This window comes from Homarus americanus, unplaced genomic scaffold (genome assembly GCF_018991925.1).
Source record: "Homarus americanus isolate GMGI-L3 unplaced genomic scaffold, GMGI_Hamer_2.0 scaffold49667, whole genome shotgun sequence".
NCBI lineage: Eukaryota > Metazoa > Arthropoda > Malacostraca > Decapoda > Nephropidae > Homarus > Homarus americanus.
In genome coordinates this window covers 2,882,609-2,903,603 of record NW_024738608.1, presented here as the reverse complement: position 1 = coordinate 2,903,603, position 20,995 = coordinate 2,882,609, and the positions used below count along the sequence as shown (strand labels likewise).

Here is a 20,995-nt window from a genome sequence, read left to right as displayed (position 1 = left end):
TCTAGCTTCGTCCTCACGCCTTTCCTCCCTCATAAACTTCATTAAAGCAATTACCTCTGAAGACAAGGCTGAAGATCGAGGTGAAGGGCTGCGAGATGTGGTGGGAGAAGCTGGAGCGTCTCGCTCCGATTGGTCATCCATCTCTGTAGAGCTGTCATCTGTCTGACTCATCCGGGCGTTAGGAACACCACTGCGTAAGGCACAAGACATAATTACTTAATCTCTATATTGTATCTCAAATGAGTGTTGACCAGTCAGCCTGTCGTATCAACAAGATCTGAGACAAAAAAAATTAATTGAATACACAGATAAGTTGATTATATATAAAATATATATAAAGAGATGACTGCGGTCTGTTCGTTCGTGAGTGTGTATCCGTGGGTTGGTGTGTGTGGCTGGTGGGGGAGGCGGGGGCAGGCGGGGGTTGAGCGCGCTTAGTCAGTTACCCTTGAGAGACGGCCCAGGAAGGGTGTGCTGGATGCTGCTCCTTAAAAATGCCCTATACAAGCCTTCCACCTTGGGGAATCCCTTAAAACGGAGGCACATTTAAAGCACTACACACACAAGGCACTTATAACACTTCACAGAAACTTGCCGTCACTGCAACACTTCTCAAACTCGTTGTTAATTCAAAACGGGTTTTTGTGGGAGACGTGGTGGTTAGGGAGAGCGTGGGAGTCTATAAGCCGGTCTTGCCACAGACTTTACACACTTGCACTTTCACTGGTCCAGTCAATTAACTCACTGCGCCATGTACATGTTCTGGGTACTCAATTCTAACTACAGGAGCGAATGCAAACACCTGTAGAGTTTTTGTAGGTTCTATTTGCTGGATGTACAGAGGTGCGAGCAAAGACGACGGTTCCCTACACTCTCTATGGGTCAACTGGCCTCTCAGGCAACATGTGGCAAGTGATACATTAGCAGCTTCCAGATGTCGCCAGGCACATTATCTAAGCATATGGGACATGGCAAATACATTGCCACACGCTGCTAGCTAGGCTTAATAAATAATGTATATAAATGGAGTACATACATAATATACATGCACTTCTCACATTCAGTCTCAAATAGTGCAGTTTCTTCATCCCGTTGGGACATACGATACGCCTCCTTACCGTTGGTATGCCCCAGGTGCATCCTCTTACACTTCATGACATTGAATCTCAGCAGCCATTTCTTCGACCATTCTTCGAGCCCACAGAGGTCCTTCTGCAGCTCCTCACAGTCCGCTTGGTTCTTGATTTCCCGAAATAACTTGGCGTCATCGGCAAAGATTTGTATGGAGGAATGTACAACGTCAGGCATGTCATTTATGAAACAAACAAACAACAGGGGGCCCTATACAGTGCCCTGTGGTACCCCGCTTGAGACAGGTATGGATGGTGATTTCGTGCCATTACTCACCACACACTGCTTGCGGTCATGTAGAATGTCTTCTATCCACGCAAGGACATTTCCCCAAATTCCGTACCCTTCCAGTTTGATTTTCAGCCTTTGAATTGAATTGAATTGAATTGAAACAGTTTATTTAGCCAGAAAAACACAGATACAGAGTGGATAATAATAACAATATTAACATGGCTGAGCCAGTTGAGAACCTGAGCTCTCTTTTAGACACCTGATATATACTATACATTTATCTCAAGGAAGTATTATGTAACATTTAGTATCATCTGGAATAGTACAATAGCATGGTGGTAATAAGTGTAGATATATGAGACGAATATGGCTGTAATATGTAACTCTGTACTATTTACCATTATTGATTCAGGTCTCTGTATTATATGTTTTATAATCATACTCCCTTTTGTCACCGAGTGTTAGTTCAGACTTTGGGCACATGCGCAGATAGAGATACCCAGAGAGATTCCAAGACAGGACGCTGTTTACCCCTGTCTTAACTCCTTTTTGTGTTTGTCCCAGAAATAGAACTTACGGACTTGACATCAGTGTGTTTCCTTTACCCCTGAGTATAAGGACCACCTGAGTCTCCCACATGGCGCAGTGTTTAGCTGGGACATCACATTATTCAGAATTGGAGTGGACACAGAATCTCTCTCGGAGCCGCCATCTTGTCAACTTCCCTTGTCGAGTGGATCTCGGCGCGTACCTCAACACGATATTCCTGGATTTACAGTGCAGTGTTGTGAAGTGCTTTTTCAGTGTTGTGTGTGCCCTTTAGTGTCTTTAAAGTGTTTCCCCGTGTTCCTGCACTTTTTACAAAAGAGGGGAGCCTTTTTAAGACCTATGGGAGAGCTCAAGTTTTGACATCCACCCCCGTTCGTGTCTCGACCGGCACTGGGTGTCTGAGCCAGCGAGAGGAGTTGCTGTAACCGCCAGCCCGCTAGCCAGCCTGCCCCGAGTACACGCACGAACGAAAGCACACACACACACACAGACGCTCGCAGATATCTTCCATTTAAAGACGATTGCTCTTCTGCTCACTTATTAATTACAATAATTGTGAGAGAAATAAACCAGGCCATATGGAAGATCAGGAATTTATTGGGTTTTCTTCAGATACCCAACAAGCCAACTTCAGACGGATGTCGGTGCAGTAAGTGGACTCCAAGTGGATCGGAAAGTGGATCAAGCGGCCCCACCCACCCTTAGCCCCCACTACACACGTCCGCAACCTGTCACAGGTGTCGACTTCCTTCATTTAATTCAGTTTTTGGAAGAAAACCGACGACAAGACGACATCAGGAGGCGACAGGAAGACGATGAACGAAGACGTGAAGAGAATCACAGACATCAACAAGAAAATGCCAGATTCAGTGCCATTATCGAGTTGTTGGCACCTGTTAACCTTCAAGCAGCTACTACACCGCCTCTTCGTCCACAGGTGCACCTGCAGGGTCCTCTTCAACTTCTTTGCCCCCCCCACAGAAAGCACTCGCTCAGAGTCCACCGCCACTCCAAGATGATGCCTCGTTCCAGGTATTCCGTGAATGGCGTCGGAGGTGGGACGATTATTCGATGATGGTCGATTTATCAAGGTTGCCTAGGGAGAAACAGCTGATCCAGATGAGGATGTGTCTCACCCTAGAGACGCAATGTATCCTGGAGCACACCCTGCAAATTCCCCACGACACAAACAAGACTGTGAAGGACGTCTTGGATGCTTTACAGACGCATATCAAGGGTCTCCGCAACGAAGCTCTCGGTAGGAGAGAACTTCTCAGTTGTAAGCAGCTGGAGGGTGAGTCGTTTGCCGATTTTTACGTACGACTCAGACGCATCGCTGAGGAGGTTGACGTTTGTCCTGGGAACTCGTTGACTTGTGAGGAAACACAGCTGAAGATGATTATCCTCATGGGCGTGCGGGACGAAGAGCTAATTCAGAAGCTTATCTCCCTCGACACTGCCTCTTCTCTGCAGGATGTTGTCACCATCTGCCGCTCTTACGAAGCCACCAGAAGTGCGACTTCTGCCATTCGTGCTCCATCTAACCAGCTGTGTGCCATCTCCGCATATAAGAAGAACAAAGGACGTGACCGGACTTCAGCTTCGCATCACTCTTCAGCATCACTTCAGACTTCGACGCCAGGTCATTCCTGCCAGTATTGTGCTCGTCGGCATGGTTCTGTATGCCCTGCCGCTGACAGCACCTGCAATAACTGTGGCCGTCGTGGTCATTGGGCTAGGACACTGAAGTGCCCTGCCAACAACGTTCAGTGCCGCTCCTGTAGCCGCATTGGACACTATGACAAATGCTGTCAGTCACAGAAGAAGAATAATACTATTTGCAAGTCTCAGGCGGCGAAGAACAAGCGCTGTCGTCGCGTGGGATCCTCTTCTTCCCCTGTCAGCAAGACACCTCAGCCCATCTGTGTTCACCTGTCATACGGCGACATTACTTCCCGTATCCAGATGCTTCCTGACACAGGTGCGGACGTCACAGTCATCGGCACAAGACACCTCGACATTCTGGGGATCCCTAGGAGCAGCTTGCAACCACCGTCAACTTCTACAACGCTCACCACAGACGGTTCTACAATGGCACCTGCTCTGGGTACACTTCAGGCTACCCTCACCCTAGGTAAGCAGTCATGTTCTGCCAGGATTCAGGTCCACAAAGGTGTTCAGATGCCACTACTGTATTATGGCCACTGTCAAGAGTTGGCCATAATATCTTCAGACTTCCCTAAGCCAATTCTGGAAATAAAACATGTCAACAGGTGCAAGGAGCTGCCCCTCCCACCCAATACGTCACCTTCTGCAGCCAGGGAGTTCTTCCTACTGCAATTCAAGGACGTGCTGGTTTCCAAGGAGGACCTCAAGACGGCTCCACTCAAGCCAATGGCTGGCTCCCCCATGAGAATTCACCTGAAGGATGACGCAGTACCTTTCGCCATCCACACACCGAGACAGATACCCTTCGCTTTTCAGAGCCAAGTTAAGAAGGAACTCGACTCTATGGTAGCCCAGGGGATCATTAAGCCTGCTGGTGACGACCCCTCGGATTGGTGTCACCCCATGGTAGCAGTCGCCAAGAACATTACTGGAGTTCGTATCACCGTCGACCTCACCAAGCTGAATAGCCAAGTTTCCCGCCCGACCCACCCTTCACCGACACCCTTCGCCGCTATACGCAGTGTGGACCCGAAGGCAAGGTACTTTACTACAGCAGATGCCTTATGTGGGTACTGGCAGATGGAACTTGCTGAAGAAGATCAGCACCTCACGACGTTCATCACACCGTACGGCCGATTTCAGCACTGCAGAGGACCTATGGGTTTCGCGGCTACTGGCGATGCTTTCTGCCTCCGTGGTAACATGGCCCTTCAGGGTGTGGCGAACTGTGTCAAGGTCATCGACGACGTGCTCCTATATGACGAGGATTACTCCACGCATCTTGAGCGTATTCACCAGATGCTCACCAGGTGCCGCAAGTACGGGATCACCCTCAACAAGGATAAGTTTGTGGTCGCCGCACCTAGTGTGAACTTCTGTGGGTACACCCTCTCAGGCAAGGGCATCTCGGCTGATCCTGGAAAGGTCAGCGCGATCCGGGACTTCCCAATTCCTGCCAACCTGACCGACCTCCGCTCGTTCATGGGCCTGGTAAACCAGTTGGCTGAGTTCACCCCCGACATCGCCGCTGCAGCACAGCCCCTACGCCCCCTGATGAGCCCCAAGAGAACATTCACCTGGACAGCTGACCATGATGAGGCATTCCGTCGCGTCAAGACAGCTCTCCTTAGCCCACCTGTTCTCGCTTCCTTCGACCCGGCCCTGCCAGTTGTCCTCCAGACTGATGCCTCTCGCCTCTACGGGATTGGATACGCTCTGCTACAGGACCACGGCAATGGACGCCTTCGTCTGGTTCAGTGTGGCTCTCGGTTTCTCACTGACGCCGAGACTCGCTACGCCACCATCGAACTGGAGCTGTTAGCCGCCGTCTGGGCCATGTCCAAATGTAGGTTGTATCTGATCGGCCTACAACACTTCAACCTCATGACGGATCATCGGCCACTCATCCCGATCCTGAACCACTACTCCTTGGATGCGGTCGAGAATCCCCGCCTCCAACGCAAGGAGAAGATCTCGCCCTACCTCTTCACAGCTGTGTGGCGTGCTGGCAAGCTGCTCTGCATCCCTGATGCTTTGTCACGAGCCCCAGTCAGCCACCCCACACCAGAGGACGAGATCGCATGTGCTGATGCTACTGCACACCTCAGGACTGTAGTGACCATGAACGCCGTCATCTCAGAAGAGTCTCCACCGCAGGACGCCGACAGGACTCTTCAGGAACTCCGAGCCGCGGCAAGAGCGGACCCTTCGTACATCCGTCTACTGAACTGCGTGACCTCGGGATTTCCCTCCAACCGGTACGACTTACACAGCTCTTTACTCCCATACTGGAAGATGCGGGACGACCTCTATGCTGATGGCGACCTCGTCTTGTATGGAGCAAGAGTTGTGGTTCCTGCCGCCCTCCGCTGCCGCACCCTAGCCCACCTGCACGACAGCCACAGGGGTGTGGAAGCTACGAAGCGCCGGGCGAGACAAGCTGTTTTTTGGCCAGGCATCGACTCCGACATCGCTAGTTCCGTTCAAGTCTGCGAGCCATGCCAGGTGCTGCAGCCTAGTCAGCAGCAGGAACCCCTCATGAACAACGACAACCCTACGAGGCCCTTTGAGTCCGTCTCTGCGGATTTCTTCGTTGTGGCGGGAAAGTCCTTTCTCGTCATCGCCGACCGGCTCTCAGGGTGGCCTGTTGTCGTTCCCTGCGGAGGCAACACTACTGCCTCTCATACAGTACGTATGTTCTGTCGCTACTTCCGGGAAGTTGGTGTCCCTCTCCACCTGAGGACTGACGGCGGGCCCCAGTTCACCAGCAACGACTTCCGGGACTGCACGGCGGGCCCCAGTTCATCCGGGACTGCATGTCCATCCTCGCCACATTATCCCCAGTCCAATGGACATGCCGAGGCTGCCGTAAAGTCCGTCAAGCATCTCATCCTCAAGACGGCACCCTCAGGCAACATTGACTGTGAGAAGTTTGACCGGGGTTTATTGGAATTGCGGAATACCCCCAACTTCACAGGTCGCTCCCCAGCACAGATGTTATACGGCCACCCACTAAGGTCATGTGTCCCTGCCCATCCTGAGTCCTTCTCGAGGGAGTGGCAGGCCAAGACCGAGGACTGCGATCGTCGTGCAGCCGCCCATGCTGACCAGGTAAAGGCACAGTACGATCAGCACGCCCGACCCCTTCCCAGGTTGAGTATCGGGCAAACAGTTCGGGTTCAGGACCCGACGTCTCACCGCTGGGACAAGGTCGGGGTTGTCATGGGCTGCGGCAAGACCAGGGATTACGAGGTCCGTCTCCCTAGTGGTCGGGTATGGTGGCGGAATCGCCGCTTCCTTCGTTCAGTACCATCCCCTAGTAGTGAACCCCTCCCCCACATCCCTGTGAACCCTTGCTTGGACGAGAAAAGTAAGTCCTCATTCAGTGACCCCCCAGTTTTCCCACGTCACTCTCAAAGGCTCCTGGAAAAAGAGTCCGCTCGAGATTGCACTACGAGCGTGAGGAGGGAGGGAGGTGTAGATATATGAGACGAATATGGCTGTAATATGTAACTCTGTACTATTTACCATTATTGATTCAGGTCTCTGTATTATATGTTTTATAATCATACTCCCTTTTGTCACCGAGTGTTAGTTCAGACTTTGGGCACATGCGCAGATAGAGATACCCAGAGAGATTCCAAGACAGGACGCTGTTTACCCCTGTCTTAACTCCTTTTTGTGTTTGTCCCAGAAATAGAACTTACGGACTTGACATCAGTGTGTTTCCTTTACCCCTGAGTATAAGGACCACCTGAGTCTCCCACAATAAGTACATCTCATAACGTTACCACAGTTATCACTTCAATATTTATTTATTTATTTATTTATTATTATTTTTATTTTTTATATACATAAATTACAGTGGGATTGAAAAACATAAGTAGAATGGGGGAGCAGTACAACATGGGTTGTACAGTAATAAGGTTGAACAAGAAGACAGAGATGTCAGGATTATGACTAGTTGGCAAATATGTTTATTGCAATGGTAATTACTTATCTATTTACATGATAATTTCCGATAAAACGGTTTTGATGGTACAATAAAAGCAGGTACTGTAAATATAGTAGGTGTTACAAGAAATATTAATACTGAGACAATAGATATTTTTTAAGAGATGATTTAAAGGAAGGGAGCGTAGTCTTTGCTCGGATGGGTGGGGGTAAGTTGTTCCACACCTTCACACCGTGATATTTTATGGAGGTCTGGGAGTGAGAGGAGCGCATGGGGGGTGGTCTTAGTAGCTCTGGGTGCCTTAAGTTGTATCTCTGATTATTCTGGAACTGGAAATAATTATTGTCAAGCAAGTGATTGATAGATTTGTAAACAAAGAGGGCACAGCAGTAGGTGTTAATATCTTCGAATTTTAATATTTTCAATGCAGCAAATTTCTCGTTTGTGTGATCTGTTTTTTCAAGTAGGTCATTGTCCGTACAACTCTCTTTTGTGCAGTAACCAGTGATTGTGTTTTTGAAGAACCAGAGGCCCCCCATAGTGTGTGACAGTGTATCAGGTGTTGGTAAACAAGATCATGAGAGATTTCTTTCATTGCTGTGAGAGTGAGTGACTGTCGACTGTGATACATGATACCGCACTGTTTATTGACCTTACTGTGAATGGCGTGTATGTGGTTTCTCCAGTTAAGTTTCTCATCAACAATAACTCCGAGGAATTTAGTATTTTGTTCGCGTTTGAGGATTGTATTACCAAGGTACAGGGGGTCCAAGTCTGGGGGTAAGTTTTTCCTTCTGTGAAAGATCGTGTAGTGGGCTTTCTCAAGGTTTAAGGTCAGTTTATTAGGTATTACCCAGCTCCTGACTTAAGTTAATTCAGTGTTCATAGTTCTCATCAAGGAATGGAAGTCTGAGTTGCTGGCATAGAGATTACTATCGTCTGCAAATAAGTTGTATTTTATGAGTGAGCTGGGGCGGACTATGTCCTTTATGCACAACAAAAACAGTACTGGACCGAGAATGGAACCTTGGGGGACTCCATACAAGATTGGCGAGGAGTCAGATTGGTGATTATTATAGCAGACATACTGCATCCTGTTGGACAGATATGAGGTAAACCAATTGTGGGACAGGCCTTAATGGGGTACACTGTCGAAAGCCTTGGCAAAATCTAGGTAAATATTGTCGATATTACCACCTCGTTCCAGAATATGGGTCCAAATATCCAATACCTTGAGCAATTGTGTTAAGCAGGAGCGCCCCGGCATAAAACTGTGTTGGCAATCCTTTACAAGGTTGTTTCGTAGTAGATGTTCCATCGTGGCATCTCCAATATTACTCTCAAGTACTTTACATATTATGCTAGACAGGCTCACCGGTCTATAGTTGTTCATGGAGTGACGATCGACTTTCTTGAAGATAGGACTCACATAAGCCACTTTCCATTCACTGGGGACCTTTTGTTCATCCAGGCATTTACAAAACAGGATCTTCAGGGATCCGGCAAGCTCGTTGCACAACTCTCTTAGCACTCTAGGATGCACCATGTCAGGGCCGGGACTCTTATGGACCTTTAGCTTTGACAGTTTATTTCTAATACCCTCTTCTGTGAACACATTGTGGGTTAGTGCTGTGTCGAACCGTCTGTTCTCAAACGCAGGAAGGTTAATCGCATCCTCTCTTGTGAACACCGAGGAAAAGATGCTGTTCAATGCCTCAGCTTTATCCTGGTCAGATTCTGCATAACTACCATCTTCAAGCCTCAGGTCTAATAGTCCAACTCGCGTTTTTAATTTTGACTTTGTATAGCGGTAAAACGCCTTTAGGTTTGACTTGACCTCTCTTGCAACTACCCTCTGGAACTCCTTTTCAGCCATTCTACACTCTATCTTTGCTTGGTTTCTGGCTCTTGCATGCATCCTCCTATCATGCTCATCGTTTGACCCAACCCACGTCATGAATTTCTGGGTTTTCTTCTTAACTTTGTCGACCGCCTCATGGTTCATGTATAGGGATCCCCTCGTATTCCTAGAGGCACTGGGTTTGGTCTTGGGTATATATTTATTGATCAAATGGGTCACTTTACTAGTCATGATATTCAGCGTAGTGTCTGCATTCTTGTGCCTTAATGAGTCAGGCCAGTTGATACACCTCATCTCTTCCCTCATCCCGTTGTAATTTCCTTTGTAATATTTGCACCTTGGTCTGGCTTTATCTTGAACTAGGTAACAGTTAAATCTGAATGAGAACACTATATGATGACTGGTGCCAACTGGGGCAAGGTGTTCCAGTTTGGCCACCATACCCTCCTCGTTTGTTATGATGAGGTCTAGTGGCTTGGGTGTTTGCTCCCCTCTGTAATGTGTCGGGGTCTCTAACATGTTGGAACAGAAAATTATCTCTCAGAGTTTCTACAAAAAGAGTAGCAAGGTTATTCAATTCATTTGGGGTAAACTCGTTTCTCCAGTTGATGTCGCCATAGTTAAAGTCTCCCATGATAAGGGTTGAGCATCGCCGCATTGTCTATTAAGGCTCTTAAGGTTCCTTTGATTTAGTGGGCCACAGTTTCGGGATCTGTAGATACACCCGACGATAAGTAAGTCCCCTCCCTTCAATTTGATTTTACACCACTTGGACTCTTCAAAAACATCCTCTTCCTGTACCCTCGCCTGGCTGGCTCTAAGGTCTTGCCTAGCATAAATAACCACACCCGTCTTGCAAGTTTCTAAAGAAACGTTCGTAAATGAGTCATGCCCAGCAATAATGAACTCACATTCCTCTGGGTCGATTCTCCTGTTATTGTACAACAGTTCTACAACTCCTACAATATTTGGTTGGTGTACCTTCAGTAGTGTTTCAAACTCCTCTCTCTTATCAAGGAACGTGTCACTATTAGTGTACATGATATTCAAGCCACAATTTGTTCTCGGTAACGTCTCTGCTCTTAGTAGTAACCCCCCCATTCTCAGAAGCTGCAGCATTTGCTAAGTACACTGTATTTTGCAGGGTGTGATTAGAAATATCATTGTTTACACGGAGCTCGCCTCTTCCTGTCTGGTAGGCGGTGCTGGTGCCACCTCCCGGGCTCCCGGGTAGGGGTAGAGCGGGTGAAGGGTGCGCTGCTGCCCCCTGGCACACTTGCTTCGACTACCCTCCCCCTGAATATAACACATTTACACCTGTCCCCGTTCCTCCTTGACTCCTCCCTCTTCTGCTTCAAGTCCTGCAGGAGCTTCTTGTGCTGTTCTCTCTGCATTACCGTGCGATCTCGGTGAATGAATACACTCCGAGATGCCTCGCTCTTTGCTAAGTTTTTTGCCTGTCGAATAACCTCCCATTTCTCCTCCTCGCTCACTCGTGTGATCCTGAGGGGGCGAGACTTATCCCGCTGCTTTTGTCCCAGCCTCCTCACATCCTGTGGGGTTGATGGCATTTTCAGAACTTCTGTACAAATACTCTTAAACTGCATCTTATCGTGTGTTATCTTACTATCTGTTCCCTCCGCCTGGCTCTCGGGGACTCCAAAAACTATTACTTTGTTCCTGCACTGGAAACGTTCCCGTTGTTCCTCCTCTCCCCTTACAGTAGGTCCGTTAATTTTCATTTCTTCGACACACTTCTTCAGAGTCCCTAGCTGCTGTAGAACCTGTTCTGATCCTGCATTATTCTCCGCCACCTCCCGTGGCCCTGCTAATGCCTCAGCATAACTCCTCTTAGCAACCACCTCCATTCAATCTGCTACTTCCTCAGTCTTAGCAAGGATCTCTTTCCCAACATAAGGGAACTCGTTCCCTTATGGCTTGCAATCGCCTCTTTCACCTTGACTATGCAGTCAGGGCAATACCAGCAACAGCCTTCATGCTTTACGGCAGTTAGCATCTTCCTAATCGTTGCATTGGTCAGGCCTCTATCATTCATATCCGTCATCCCCCCCGCAGTAGTCACATATCATCATATCCCTCATGGTTGTTGTTGTTGTGGGGATGCAGACTGTGTATTGATCTACACCTATTTAAAGAAAATAAGGACAAATATACAGTACTTAGCTGCCCTCTGCTGGTTTTAACCTCCCCTGTTGCCTTTAGGGTTGTCTTCTGTTTTTCTTCCCTTGTTTTTATTTTTTTTTCAGTTCACTTCGGCGGTTTGTTAGTATTTATGTGCTGTCTCTATGTACACTTCATTTTGCTATGAATAACGGATTTTATACACCTACTCAGTCCTTTAGAAGCACAGAAAAATAAAAGAAAATCTTGCTTTGGGGCGATAATAAAATGCCTCTAATGATAGCCAAGCTTGTTGATTTTTTTATTTTTATTTTATTTTAACTAGTATTTCCTTATACTTTCTGAAGGTTCCAAGTGTTCCCTGAAGAATGCAGTGATGGGTAGGGAAACACCGGGTAACACTGAAGTCCATTTATTCGGATAGGAGAAATACAAGTGGTGGCTAGCGTGTGCCATGCACGGCCCACGAAGTCAGACTGAGACTGCCTTGCCATATGGCAGCCTCGGGGCAATGTTGCCACATAACACGTGCAGTGTTGCCACGTAATTATATACATAGGTGCTACTCGGCACAGTAGCTTATATACAAGGTTGCTACTCGGCACAGTAGCTTAGATACATAACCTACACTTTCTTTTCCTGTTCTCATCGACGACTATATCTCTTTGTGTCATCACTGTGTACACTGTATCTCCCTATGAATGGTGTATTGTAGGCACAGTTTCAGTCCATGAGAAAGCACATAAATAAAATAAAATTTAAAGTCTCTGTGGCACCTATAACACGACTTGGTTTCAGCTAGCAGTGGTGCCTTTCCTGCTTGCTTCCCAATCTGTATTCACTTAAAGTTATTTACAACATCTTCCGCGGTTGCTGATGACACTATGAACTGATGTAACTAAAGGCACAGTACTACACTCCCTGGTTGGCCTTTATCACAGTCGTGACCACAACTCCGTAAAAACATAAAATAAAAGCTATTTCATATGGCAATGATTTGCATATTAGATGTGATGATTATGCACACATGCACCTACCACATGTAGCTGTTCGATATCACAGCTGCTTCAGGGCTAGACGATCAGTCTTCCAAACCACTAAATATTTTCAGATACTTGTCTATTTTACACCTGTTTCCTCCTTTTTTCGCATTGAAAGTTTTTGGTAAATGACTCCTTCCCCAGCGTCACCATTTAAGTGATTTCTGTTCGTCGTCTATTTTCAGCTTTGGTTGCTATTTTCTCTCAATAAATCGTCAATTATTATTATGCCCAGTACTTGCCAACAGTGCGTAACAGAGACGTGACCGATCGCCCAACACCTTCCCCCAACCCTCCTCGGGATGTCTATATATCACGACTTTTGTACCATCCATATATTTGACCCAGGTCCATGTCAGACACACGCATACACCTGCAACACACCTGCACTTCAATAATAATTGCACTGTACAGCGGTGGGGTGTTTGCTTCCACCATTGCGAGTGGCATGTGAGGAGGGTGACCCAACCCCTCTATATTGACCTTGTACCCAACGAAACACCACAGGTTTTCTCCGGGCACTCTGGTTTCCTCCTGAATTAACACTGGATAATTGAAGACCAAAACAAAGTAACAAACAGATACGCCACCCAAAACGACGAGTAAACTTTTAAATGTTGAATATTAAAAAAAAAAAAAATGAATAATAGTCAGTAAGATCCTCCTCTTAATGGTGAGAGGAGGACCATACGGAACAAGTCTGTAGACAATGAATGAAGTTACTTTCCAAAACAAAATTAAGGCAAAACAATAACTATCACAAACAACACCAACTAACAGCAACAGCCACCGAAAGCAGTAAAGCCAAGGAGAGAGAGAGAGAGAGAGAGAGAGAGAGAGAGAGAGAGAGAGAGAGAGAGAGAGAGATATCTGAAAAACCAGGTTTAAACTCCATTCTTCTGTTACTGCTCTTCCTTCTAAGTAGGCAGCTATCAAACAGGGAGGTACTACCGCCTGGGAAGATATTGGAAGCATAATGTGTTGTCTAATGGTAGACCCTGCTGCCATATGGCATCACGAAAATTGTGACCAAGTCCCAGGTTGCTGATCTGACTTTCTGCCTCATTTATACACAATTGCAAGGTCTCAATTGTTTCTCTTACCATTGACAACACAACATACATATATTGTTTCTCACTATTGATTATTATTATTATTATTATTATTATTATTATTATTATTATTATTATTATTATTATTATTATTATTATTATTAAACCTTTTCACATATCCGTTGAGACATTGTTACATAACTATTTGACAAATTTCATAACCGAATGACAGAACACATATCGAATGACAATCTAAAATAACTGTTGGTGGTATGTCATTCTCCCATTGTTACATTCTCAAACTATATGTAGACTGTCGGTTTATTGTTCACGTCTGTCAACTTCATAACTTATACAATCATTTCCGTTAGCATGAAGGAACAGTTATTTTAGATTGTCATTCGATATGTGTTCTGTCTGTCATTCGGTTATGAAATTTGGCAAATAGTTATGATTCAATGTCTCAACGGATATGTGAAAAGGTGTATTATTATTATTGTTGTTGTTGTTGTTGTTGTCGTTGTCGTTGTTGTTGTCGTTGTCGTTGTCGTCGTCGTCGTCGTCGTCGTCGTCGTCGTCGTCGTCGTCGTCATTATTATTATTATTATTATTATTATTATTATTATTATTATTATTATTATTATTATTATTATTATTATTATTATTATTATTATTATTATTATTACATTTTCGCCCCCAGGCCCCGATGTGGGTCAGTGACCTGTGCCCGGGTGGGCTAATCCCCGAAAAAAAAAATCTATCTACTCTCCTTTCTAACTCTTCTCCCCTCACTTCTCTGGTGCTGGGTTCTAGGTGATGGTATGGTGGGCGTGTGTGCAGGGTGATGAATTGCCCGCATGTGTGGCAGTGACACCAGCGCCATATTTCCAGAACCAGATGTACGAGGGCCACTGGTACGAGGTTGGCAAAGTAAGTTACATTGTCAGTTTTTAATGCAGGTTTCACCCGTTTTTCTCCTTCATGGGAGTGGTACACCAGTGTGGTAAGTTGTTTTACAAAGTTTTATATTATGTTACAATCTATTTAACACACATAGTTTAATTTAGCTAACCTAGTTTAACATATTTAATAATATGTTAAACGGTGTATTAAATCAATTTGTTCTATTGCGTTATATAAAGTGTATTATGTAGTGTTACGCAGCCACAGGGAATCACTGATCAAATATGTCACCACTAACTGTACTTGTCCCTCATTATCTAAATGTTACCCACACTCAAGGGAAGCTAAACTGTGGCCTCAGACTAATCACCTCAGGTAGACATAAGGTGGCAGGAGTTATGACCTAACTGGACAAGGGTTACCACCAATGACACCGGATTATAAGAGGGTGGACGTTCGGGTAGCACATAGAAATTAGATATCAGCAAAATCATGGGAGAGTTTGCCATCAAACAACCCAGGTGAGGTCACTGGGGCGACAGTTTTGTCTTATCCGGTAAAATTTCATGACCTTAGGTTGAATGGTCAACGCAGCCAGGCTATTCAGCCGCGAACCCATAAGACATTTAATCAAATATGCTTGTATGTCTGTATGATTATGCTCCATGTTGTCTGTGTGTGATCCATGTTTTAATAGAGAATCATATAGTATACTGATAACATTAGTGCTTCCAATGCACCACCGCTTGCATAGTTACAGTCAGGCCCGAATTATGGGGAAGGCGTACCGGGCGCACGCCCAGGGCTCCCCACATCTAGGAGCCCCCCCACACCTACGGCCCACCCAAAGCATTGTAAAAAACAGTTTTAAAAACCTTTACCACAGAGCGATAAACAGGTGGAACAGATTGCCTTACACTCGCTATGCACCACTTATCGTAACTCCACCAGGCCGCCACAAATGTTTCCTACTAAAACTCATGTTTGGTGAACTGATTTAACTTATTTAACACAGAGATTGTAATAAAATAATAAAAAGGCTGTATAAATAAGTGAACACTACACCACACAAACTTCTTCAAGATCCAAAACTAATACTTCAATCAGCAATAAATTCGCTAGTTTCCTTAGAAAGAGAGACAGTTTTGATGCCTATGAGGAAAAAAAAAGCAAAAGATCTGGCAGGAAGCACTGAGTTTGTCCATTCAGGACGTCAGAGGCGATCAAACGTACGGCTCGCTCCACTGGATTATGGACGTTCAAGTAAAGTGGATCTCAGTCCAAGAGAGAATTTCCGAACAAAGTGCTTCCTCACAGTCATTGATCACCTAGTGGTATCCCTAAACGATAGGATTATTGCATACACGTTGGTGAAGGATCGCTTCGGCTTTTTAAGCAATCTGGAAACCATGTCAGCCGATGCCATTCATTCTGCTTCAGAAAATCTTCTGCAAACTTATGGAAAAGATATTGATAAAAACATCTCCAATGAAATGATTCAATTCCCGTCTCTGGTAAAGTTGTATGCAAAAGCCGCGGAAAACGATGGCTTACAATCAGCATTTCCAAATGCAGAAACGGTTTTGAGGATAAATCTGGTGCTAATGGTCTCCAATTCTACCGGGGAGCGTTCCTTCTCAAAAATGAAACTGATCAAAAACAGGCTGCGGACCACGATGCGCCAGGAGACACTCAACAATCTGATGCTATTAAGCACCGAGTCAGACATTTTGCTAGAAAAAATCACGAAAAGTGCATTTGTAAATGAATGTATACGCTTTCTTTGAATGGAATAAATAATTTGTAAATGTGTCATTATTACTAGATTTTATTGTTTCTATTAACCTTGGATATTACCTATATTTATTCTCAGTTGTCAGCAGGGGGGCCCCCCACTACTTACAGTTGTAACACACTTAGTAGCAATGAGTAGCAATCAAGAAAGGAATAAAGATACACTTAAAACTACTGTCAATTTTTTTTTTAAAAGTACGTAGTTCTAGTTACAGGTATACAGTTGTTAATATGTTTATGGGTTCACGGCTGAATGACCTGGTTGTCTGTGTAGAGTGTAGACTACCAGGCTATTCAACCGGTGAGGTTCACATTCCACCACCACAACACTCCAAGAGTCACAGCACACGAGCACAGGAAGGAACCGGTGACTGGTTCACAAATAGGGTGGTGGACGAGTGGAACAAGCTTAGCAACTTTGTAGTAAGTGCTGGAACTCTGGAAAGTTTCAAAAGGAGGCTAGATAGATTCATGGATGATAGAGAGTGGTAGTAACTCTCGACAGGAGCTGCCATGCACAGGCCAACCGGCCTATTGCAGACTCCTTATTTTCTTATGTTCTTATGTAGAGACAAGAAACACGCATTTGCTTTAATTATACAAGATTAATATTTTGATGCAAATGTTCAATATAATCAAATGCATCCGTTTATTGGGTCATGAAAGTCGTAAAAAGACACAATATTTAGACTCCAGGCCATCCCCTATTAACCTTAGATGAGGTGAATGCTTCAGATTCACGAGTTGATAATCTTGGGGTTCACACGTCACAGAGAAGGTGGATTGATAACGCTGACTGTACCAATCGGAAAAGTCCAAAGTGTACGTCTGGACACTTCAAATGAAAATAAAGAAGTGACAGCTTATAAAGTAACTGACCGGAAAGGATAAAGTCGATATTGAATTGGGTAACTCCTACGTACACCCACTAAAAAATAAAAAGTATCGCGACCCTAATATCAGACTAAAATTGAAATGAGAAAATACAGACACACATGTATCTACTGGGTTGGTACCTCTGACTATATAACTCTAATATCATTTATCGTGCAATGTTATGTGAGTTAGACAACTAAAATAAGTCAAGGCTAATATTTACATTAAAATCAACGGTCAAGAGCTCTAGTACTTAAATGATGAATGATATGGGGCATCCAGTAGGAAAGGACTGTTTGAAACCTGAACAGAACAGTTGTCATTTCCTAGATATTATGTATTTAAGGGAGGAAAACAACACAAAGTAAAATGGTTGACTGAAATAATCACAGGTTATGTGGTATTTCTCCTCTACCCTTTGGTTGTGTCAATTTACATCAAAACTTTATCATCACGGATATGATGGGATATCCATGTGTATACTCCTTTAGTTAAAGAATCTTGAAGCACGAATGATGATCTAAACTCATGGGATTCGACTCTTTTATTGCGGCCAATTCATTCCCCCACAATCATCCAAACGAATTGGAAGACAGTTGCAGAATCGAAACATCAAAGGAAATTCGACGTGCCATCATCGCTCTCCTCAATAATGTATAACAAATGGTTAGGTGGCACGCCAGCCATCTACGGTAGCAAGGTGGATGTCCCGCTAAGCAATACAGTAACATAAAGAAGCATCTGGTGAGCAGAGCAAACATACCAACACATCCCCATACCCAGGGGATATATCAAAACACTACATTTTGTGTTACAGAATGTAAAGTACTGTAAGGGTTGCGGTACTTTATATATGCTTTATACGTTTTACTGGTCGCATGCCGTATTTCAGGATTCAGTCATTTTAATAGTAACTTTTTTCTTTTCTTTTTTTCTAGTTCAATCCCACGCGACTCGAACGTTAGAGTGGACTGTTCGCTGCCTGTAGGTCGCGCCATGAGAAACCTATAGTTATGGGACCATGCACTTTGACTCTCACAAATTCTCCCTCTATACAAAATTCTTTATTCATAATTTTTTACCTGATTAAAAGGCATCAGTCAACAAAGAAAATTTTTCTTCGATATAAAATTTAACTTCGTTCAAATATATAACAACTAAGACTAGATTAGTTAGGTTATGTAAGGCTACACTCGGAAATACTGTATGTTCGGTGAGTTAAAATCAAGATTACAAAAGAAGTTACCTCAGATCATGGTAAGTTACGTCATGCTTGGTTAGGTTAAATAAGATAAAATTTGGTAAGTTTTGTAAACTTGCAGAGTCAATTTAGGTCATGAGGGATGGGACGACCGAGTGCACACAGCACCCGCCTCCCGAAGGTTTGGTATACTGTGTGCGGTCTCCACACTGGTCCCTAACAAGCCCTAAGGTCTACAGGACCCACCTCCACTTTAATTTTTTCGTCAGGTTGAGATTAGGACAGAGTTAATCTTACGCTAGGTCTAGACATGGGGAGGTTAGGTATGGGAAAGTAAAATAGAACGCGGTATTTTGGTTAAGATTAGCCTAGACTTAAAAGCAAGGTGCCAAAGGTTATTATTAGGTAAAACTCAGGGTAGATCAGGTCAGGGTAGGTCAGGTCAGGTCAGGCCAGGTGCGGTGTGGTACAACTGTGACACTTCAACAGATCCAGACGCCTGGAGGGGCGTCATTCCAAGAGGGGTGTTGGTGCGATGTGACCGACTTCACCTCCCCTGACCCCGGACTGGCTGACGGTGAGGTCACCTACACCTGTAGGAAGGATGGACCCCAGGGCAAGGTCAAGAGTGCATCAGGTGAGGGTTCCAGGACAAGGTCGGCAATGCCAGTGGTGAGGGCCCCGGGCTACTCGTTCACGTCTAGTCATACAATTCTCCACCCAAATAATATTCAAGTGCAAGTTTAAGTACAGGTGCTGGTTTAGTACAAGTACATATTTAAGTGTAGATAATGGTACAAGTACAGGTTTAAGTACATGTTTAAACACAAGTATATATCTAAGTACAAGTTCAGGTTTAAGTACAAGTTTAAGTACAAGTACAGGTTTACTTTAAGTACAAGTACAGGTTTACTTTAAGTACAAGAACAGGTCTAAGTACAAGTTCGGGTTTAAATACAAGTTCAGATTTAAGTACAAGTACAGGTTGAAATACAAATACGAGTTCAAGTACAAGTACATATTTAAGTACAAGTAAAGTACATGTACAGGTTTAAGTATACGTTCAGGCTCTACTATAAATTTAAGAACAAGTAAGGAAATCAATCATAATGACGAATTTAAGCCTATCCTGTTATTTTTTTGCACCAGACAAAAAAGGTATTACGATAAGAAAAAACAATCAATTTAAAAAATAAAACAGATTTGGAACACTTTATTATTATTATTATTATTATTATTATTATTTTAGGGAGACGGTTAAACTAAGGAAGGGAGTATTGTCACACCGTCAGGTCCCCGAGATATGCGAGAGACTCAGTTGATTGAAAATGTCCAAAGGAGGGCCACCAGACTGGTGCCTGCACTACAGCATCTCAGTTACCCAGAGAGCTTAGAACGCCTGCAACTGCCTGTCTCATACTACAGACGGGCGAAGGGCGACCTAATTGAAGTTTATAAGCATCTCAGGGGGCACTACTCAGTCGAGTGTCCATATCTGGAGCTGGCACACGCCCTCCCTCAGAATGGGCCACACTTCAAGGTTGAAGAAGCCACAAGTCCAGAAAACTGGGGGCAAACTTTTTCAGGGTGAGAAATGTAAACTCCTGGAACAATTTGCCAGAGAGTGTTGTGTCGGCACCGAGTGATAGCTGTTTCAAGACCAGGCTTGGCCAACACTGGAGCAGGCATAGCTATATTCAGGAGTCAGTGCGTAACAGAGATGTGACCGACCGCCCAAGCAGCTAACAAGTCGATCAGTGGTGAAGAGGATAAAAGTAAGTTAGTGGTTGGGTGTAAACGGGGCTGCCTAGTATTGGCCAGTAGGCCCGCTGCAGTTTCCTCCATTATTATGTTCTTATGGACACTCGACTGAGTAATCTCCAAGGTGTTTTTAGATTTCTATGAAGTCACCCCTTGCCCGCCCATAGCATAAGCTAGGTAATTACAGGTGTTCTAATTCTGGTGGCCCTCTTTGGACATTTTCAATTAACTGACAGTCTCTAGCATATCTCGGGGACCAGTACTCCAGACAGGGAAGCACCTCATTTTTGAAGAGTTAGCAACGCTCTTCAAAAATAAGGTGTTTGATTCACATTCTCATAATGGTCCAAAAACTTCAGTTCGTTGTCAACATTAGGACTGTTAATGTTGTTTCTTAGTTCCGATAGGACATGTGATATGCCACTTTACTGTTGGTAAAACTAGCCATCCTCTTCCATATCGTGACGGTAAATTTAAACATCCATTCCTTTGACAACTCCTGAAGCGGACAGAGATTACTTTGTAGCTCTTCACAGTCCGTTTGGTTCTTAATTTCTCTGAATAACTTGGCATCGTCCGCGAACATTTGTATGGCGGAATGTATAGCTTCCAATAGGTCATTTGGAAACAAACAAACAACAACGGGCCAAGTACACTGCCCTGGGGTATCCCACTTGTCATGGGTACACATGAAGATTTCATGCTATTAATCACCACACCCTGCTTGCGGTCATGGGACATAAGAACATAAGAAAATAAGGAGTCTGCAATAGGCCGGTTGGCCTGCGCATGGCAGCTCCTGTCGAGAGTTACGACCACTCTCTATCATCC

At 44.7% G+C, this 20,995-nt stretch overlaps 1 protein-coding gene across 3 annotated transcripts in view; it reads left to right on the top strand.

Moving 5' to 3' along the window:
* The window catches only part of LOC121874118, a 43,548-nt gene that overhangs the window by 15,479 nt on the left and 7,074 nt on the right, over positions 1–20,995 (top strand). For all 3 annotated transcript variants that reach the window (XM_042378072.1, XM_042378070.1, XM_042378071.1), the window contains exons 2-3: positions 14,443–14,559; positions 18,893–19,040. In XM_042378072.1, the coding sequence (XP_042234006.1) occupies positions 14,446–14,559; positions 18,893–19,040 (262 nt within the window). In that variant the 5' untranslated portion in view covers positions 14,443–14,445. The remainder of the gene's footprint in view (positions 1–14,442; positions 14,560–18,892; positions 19,041–20,995) is intronic.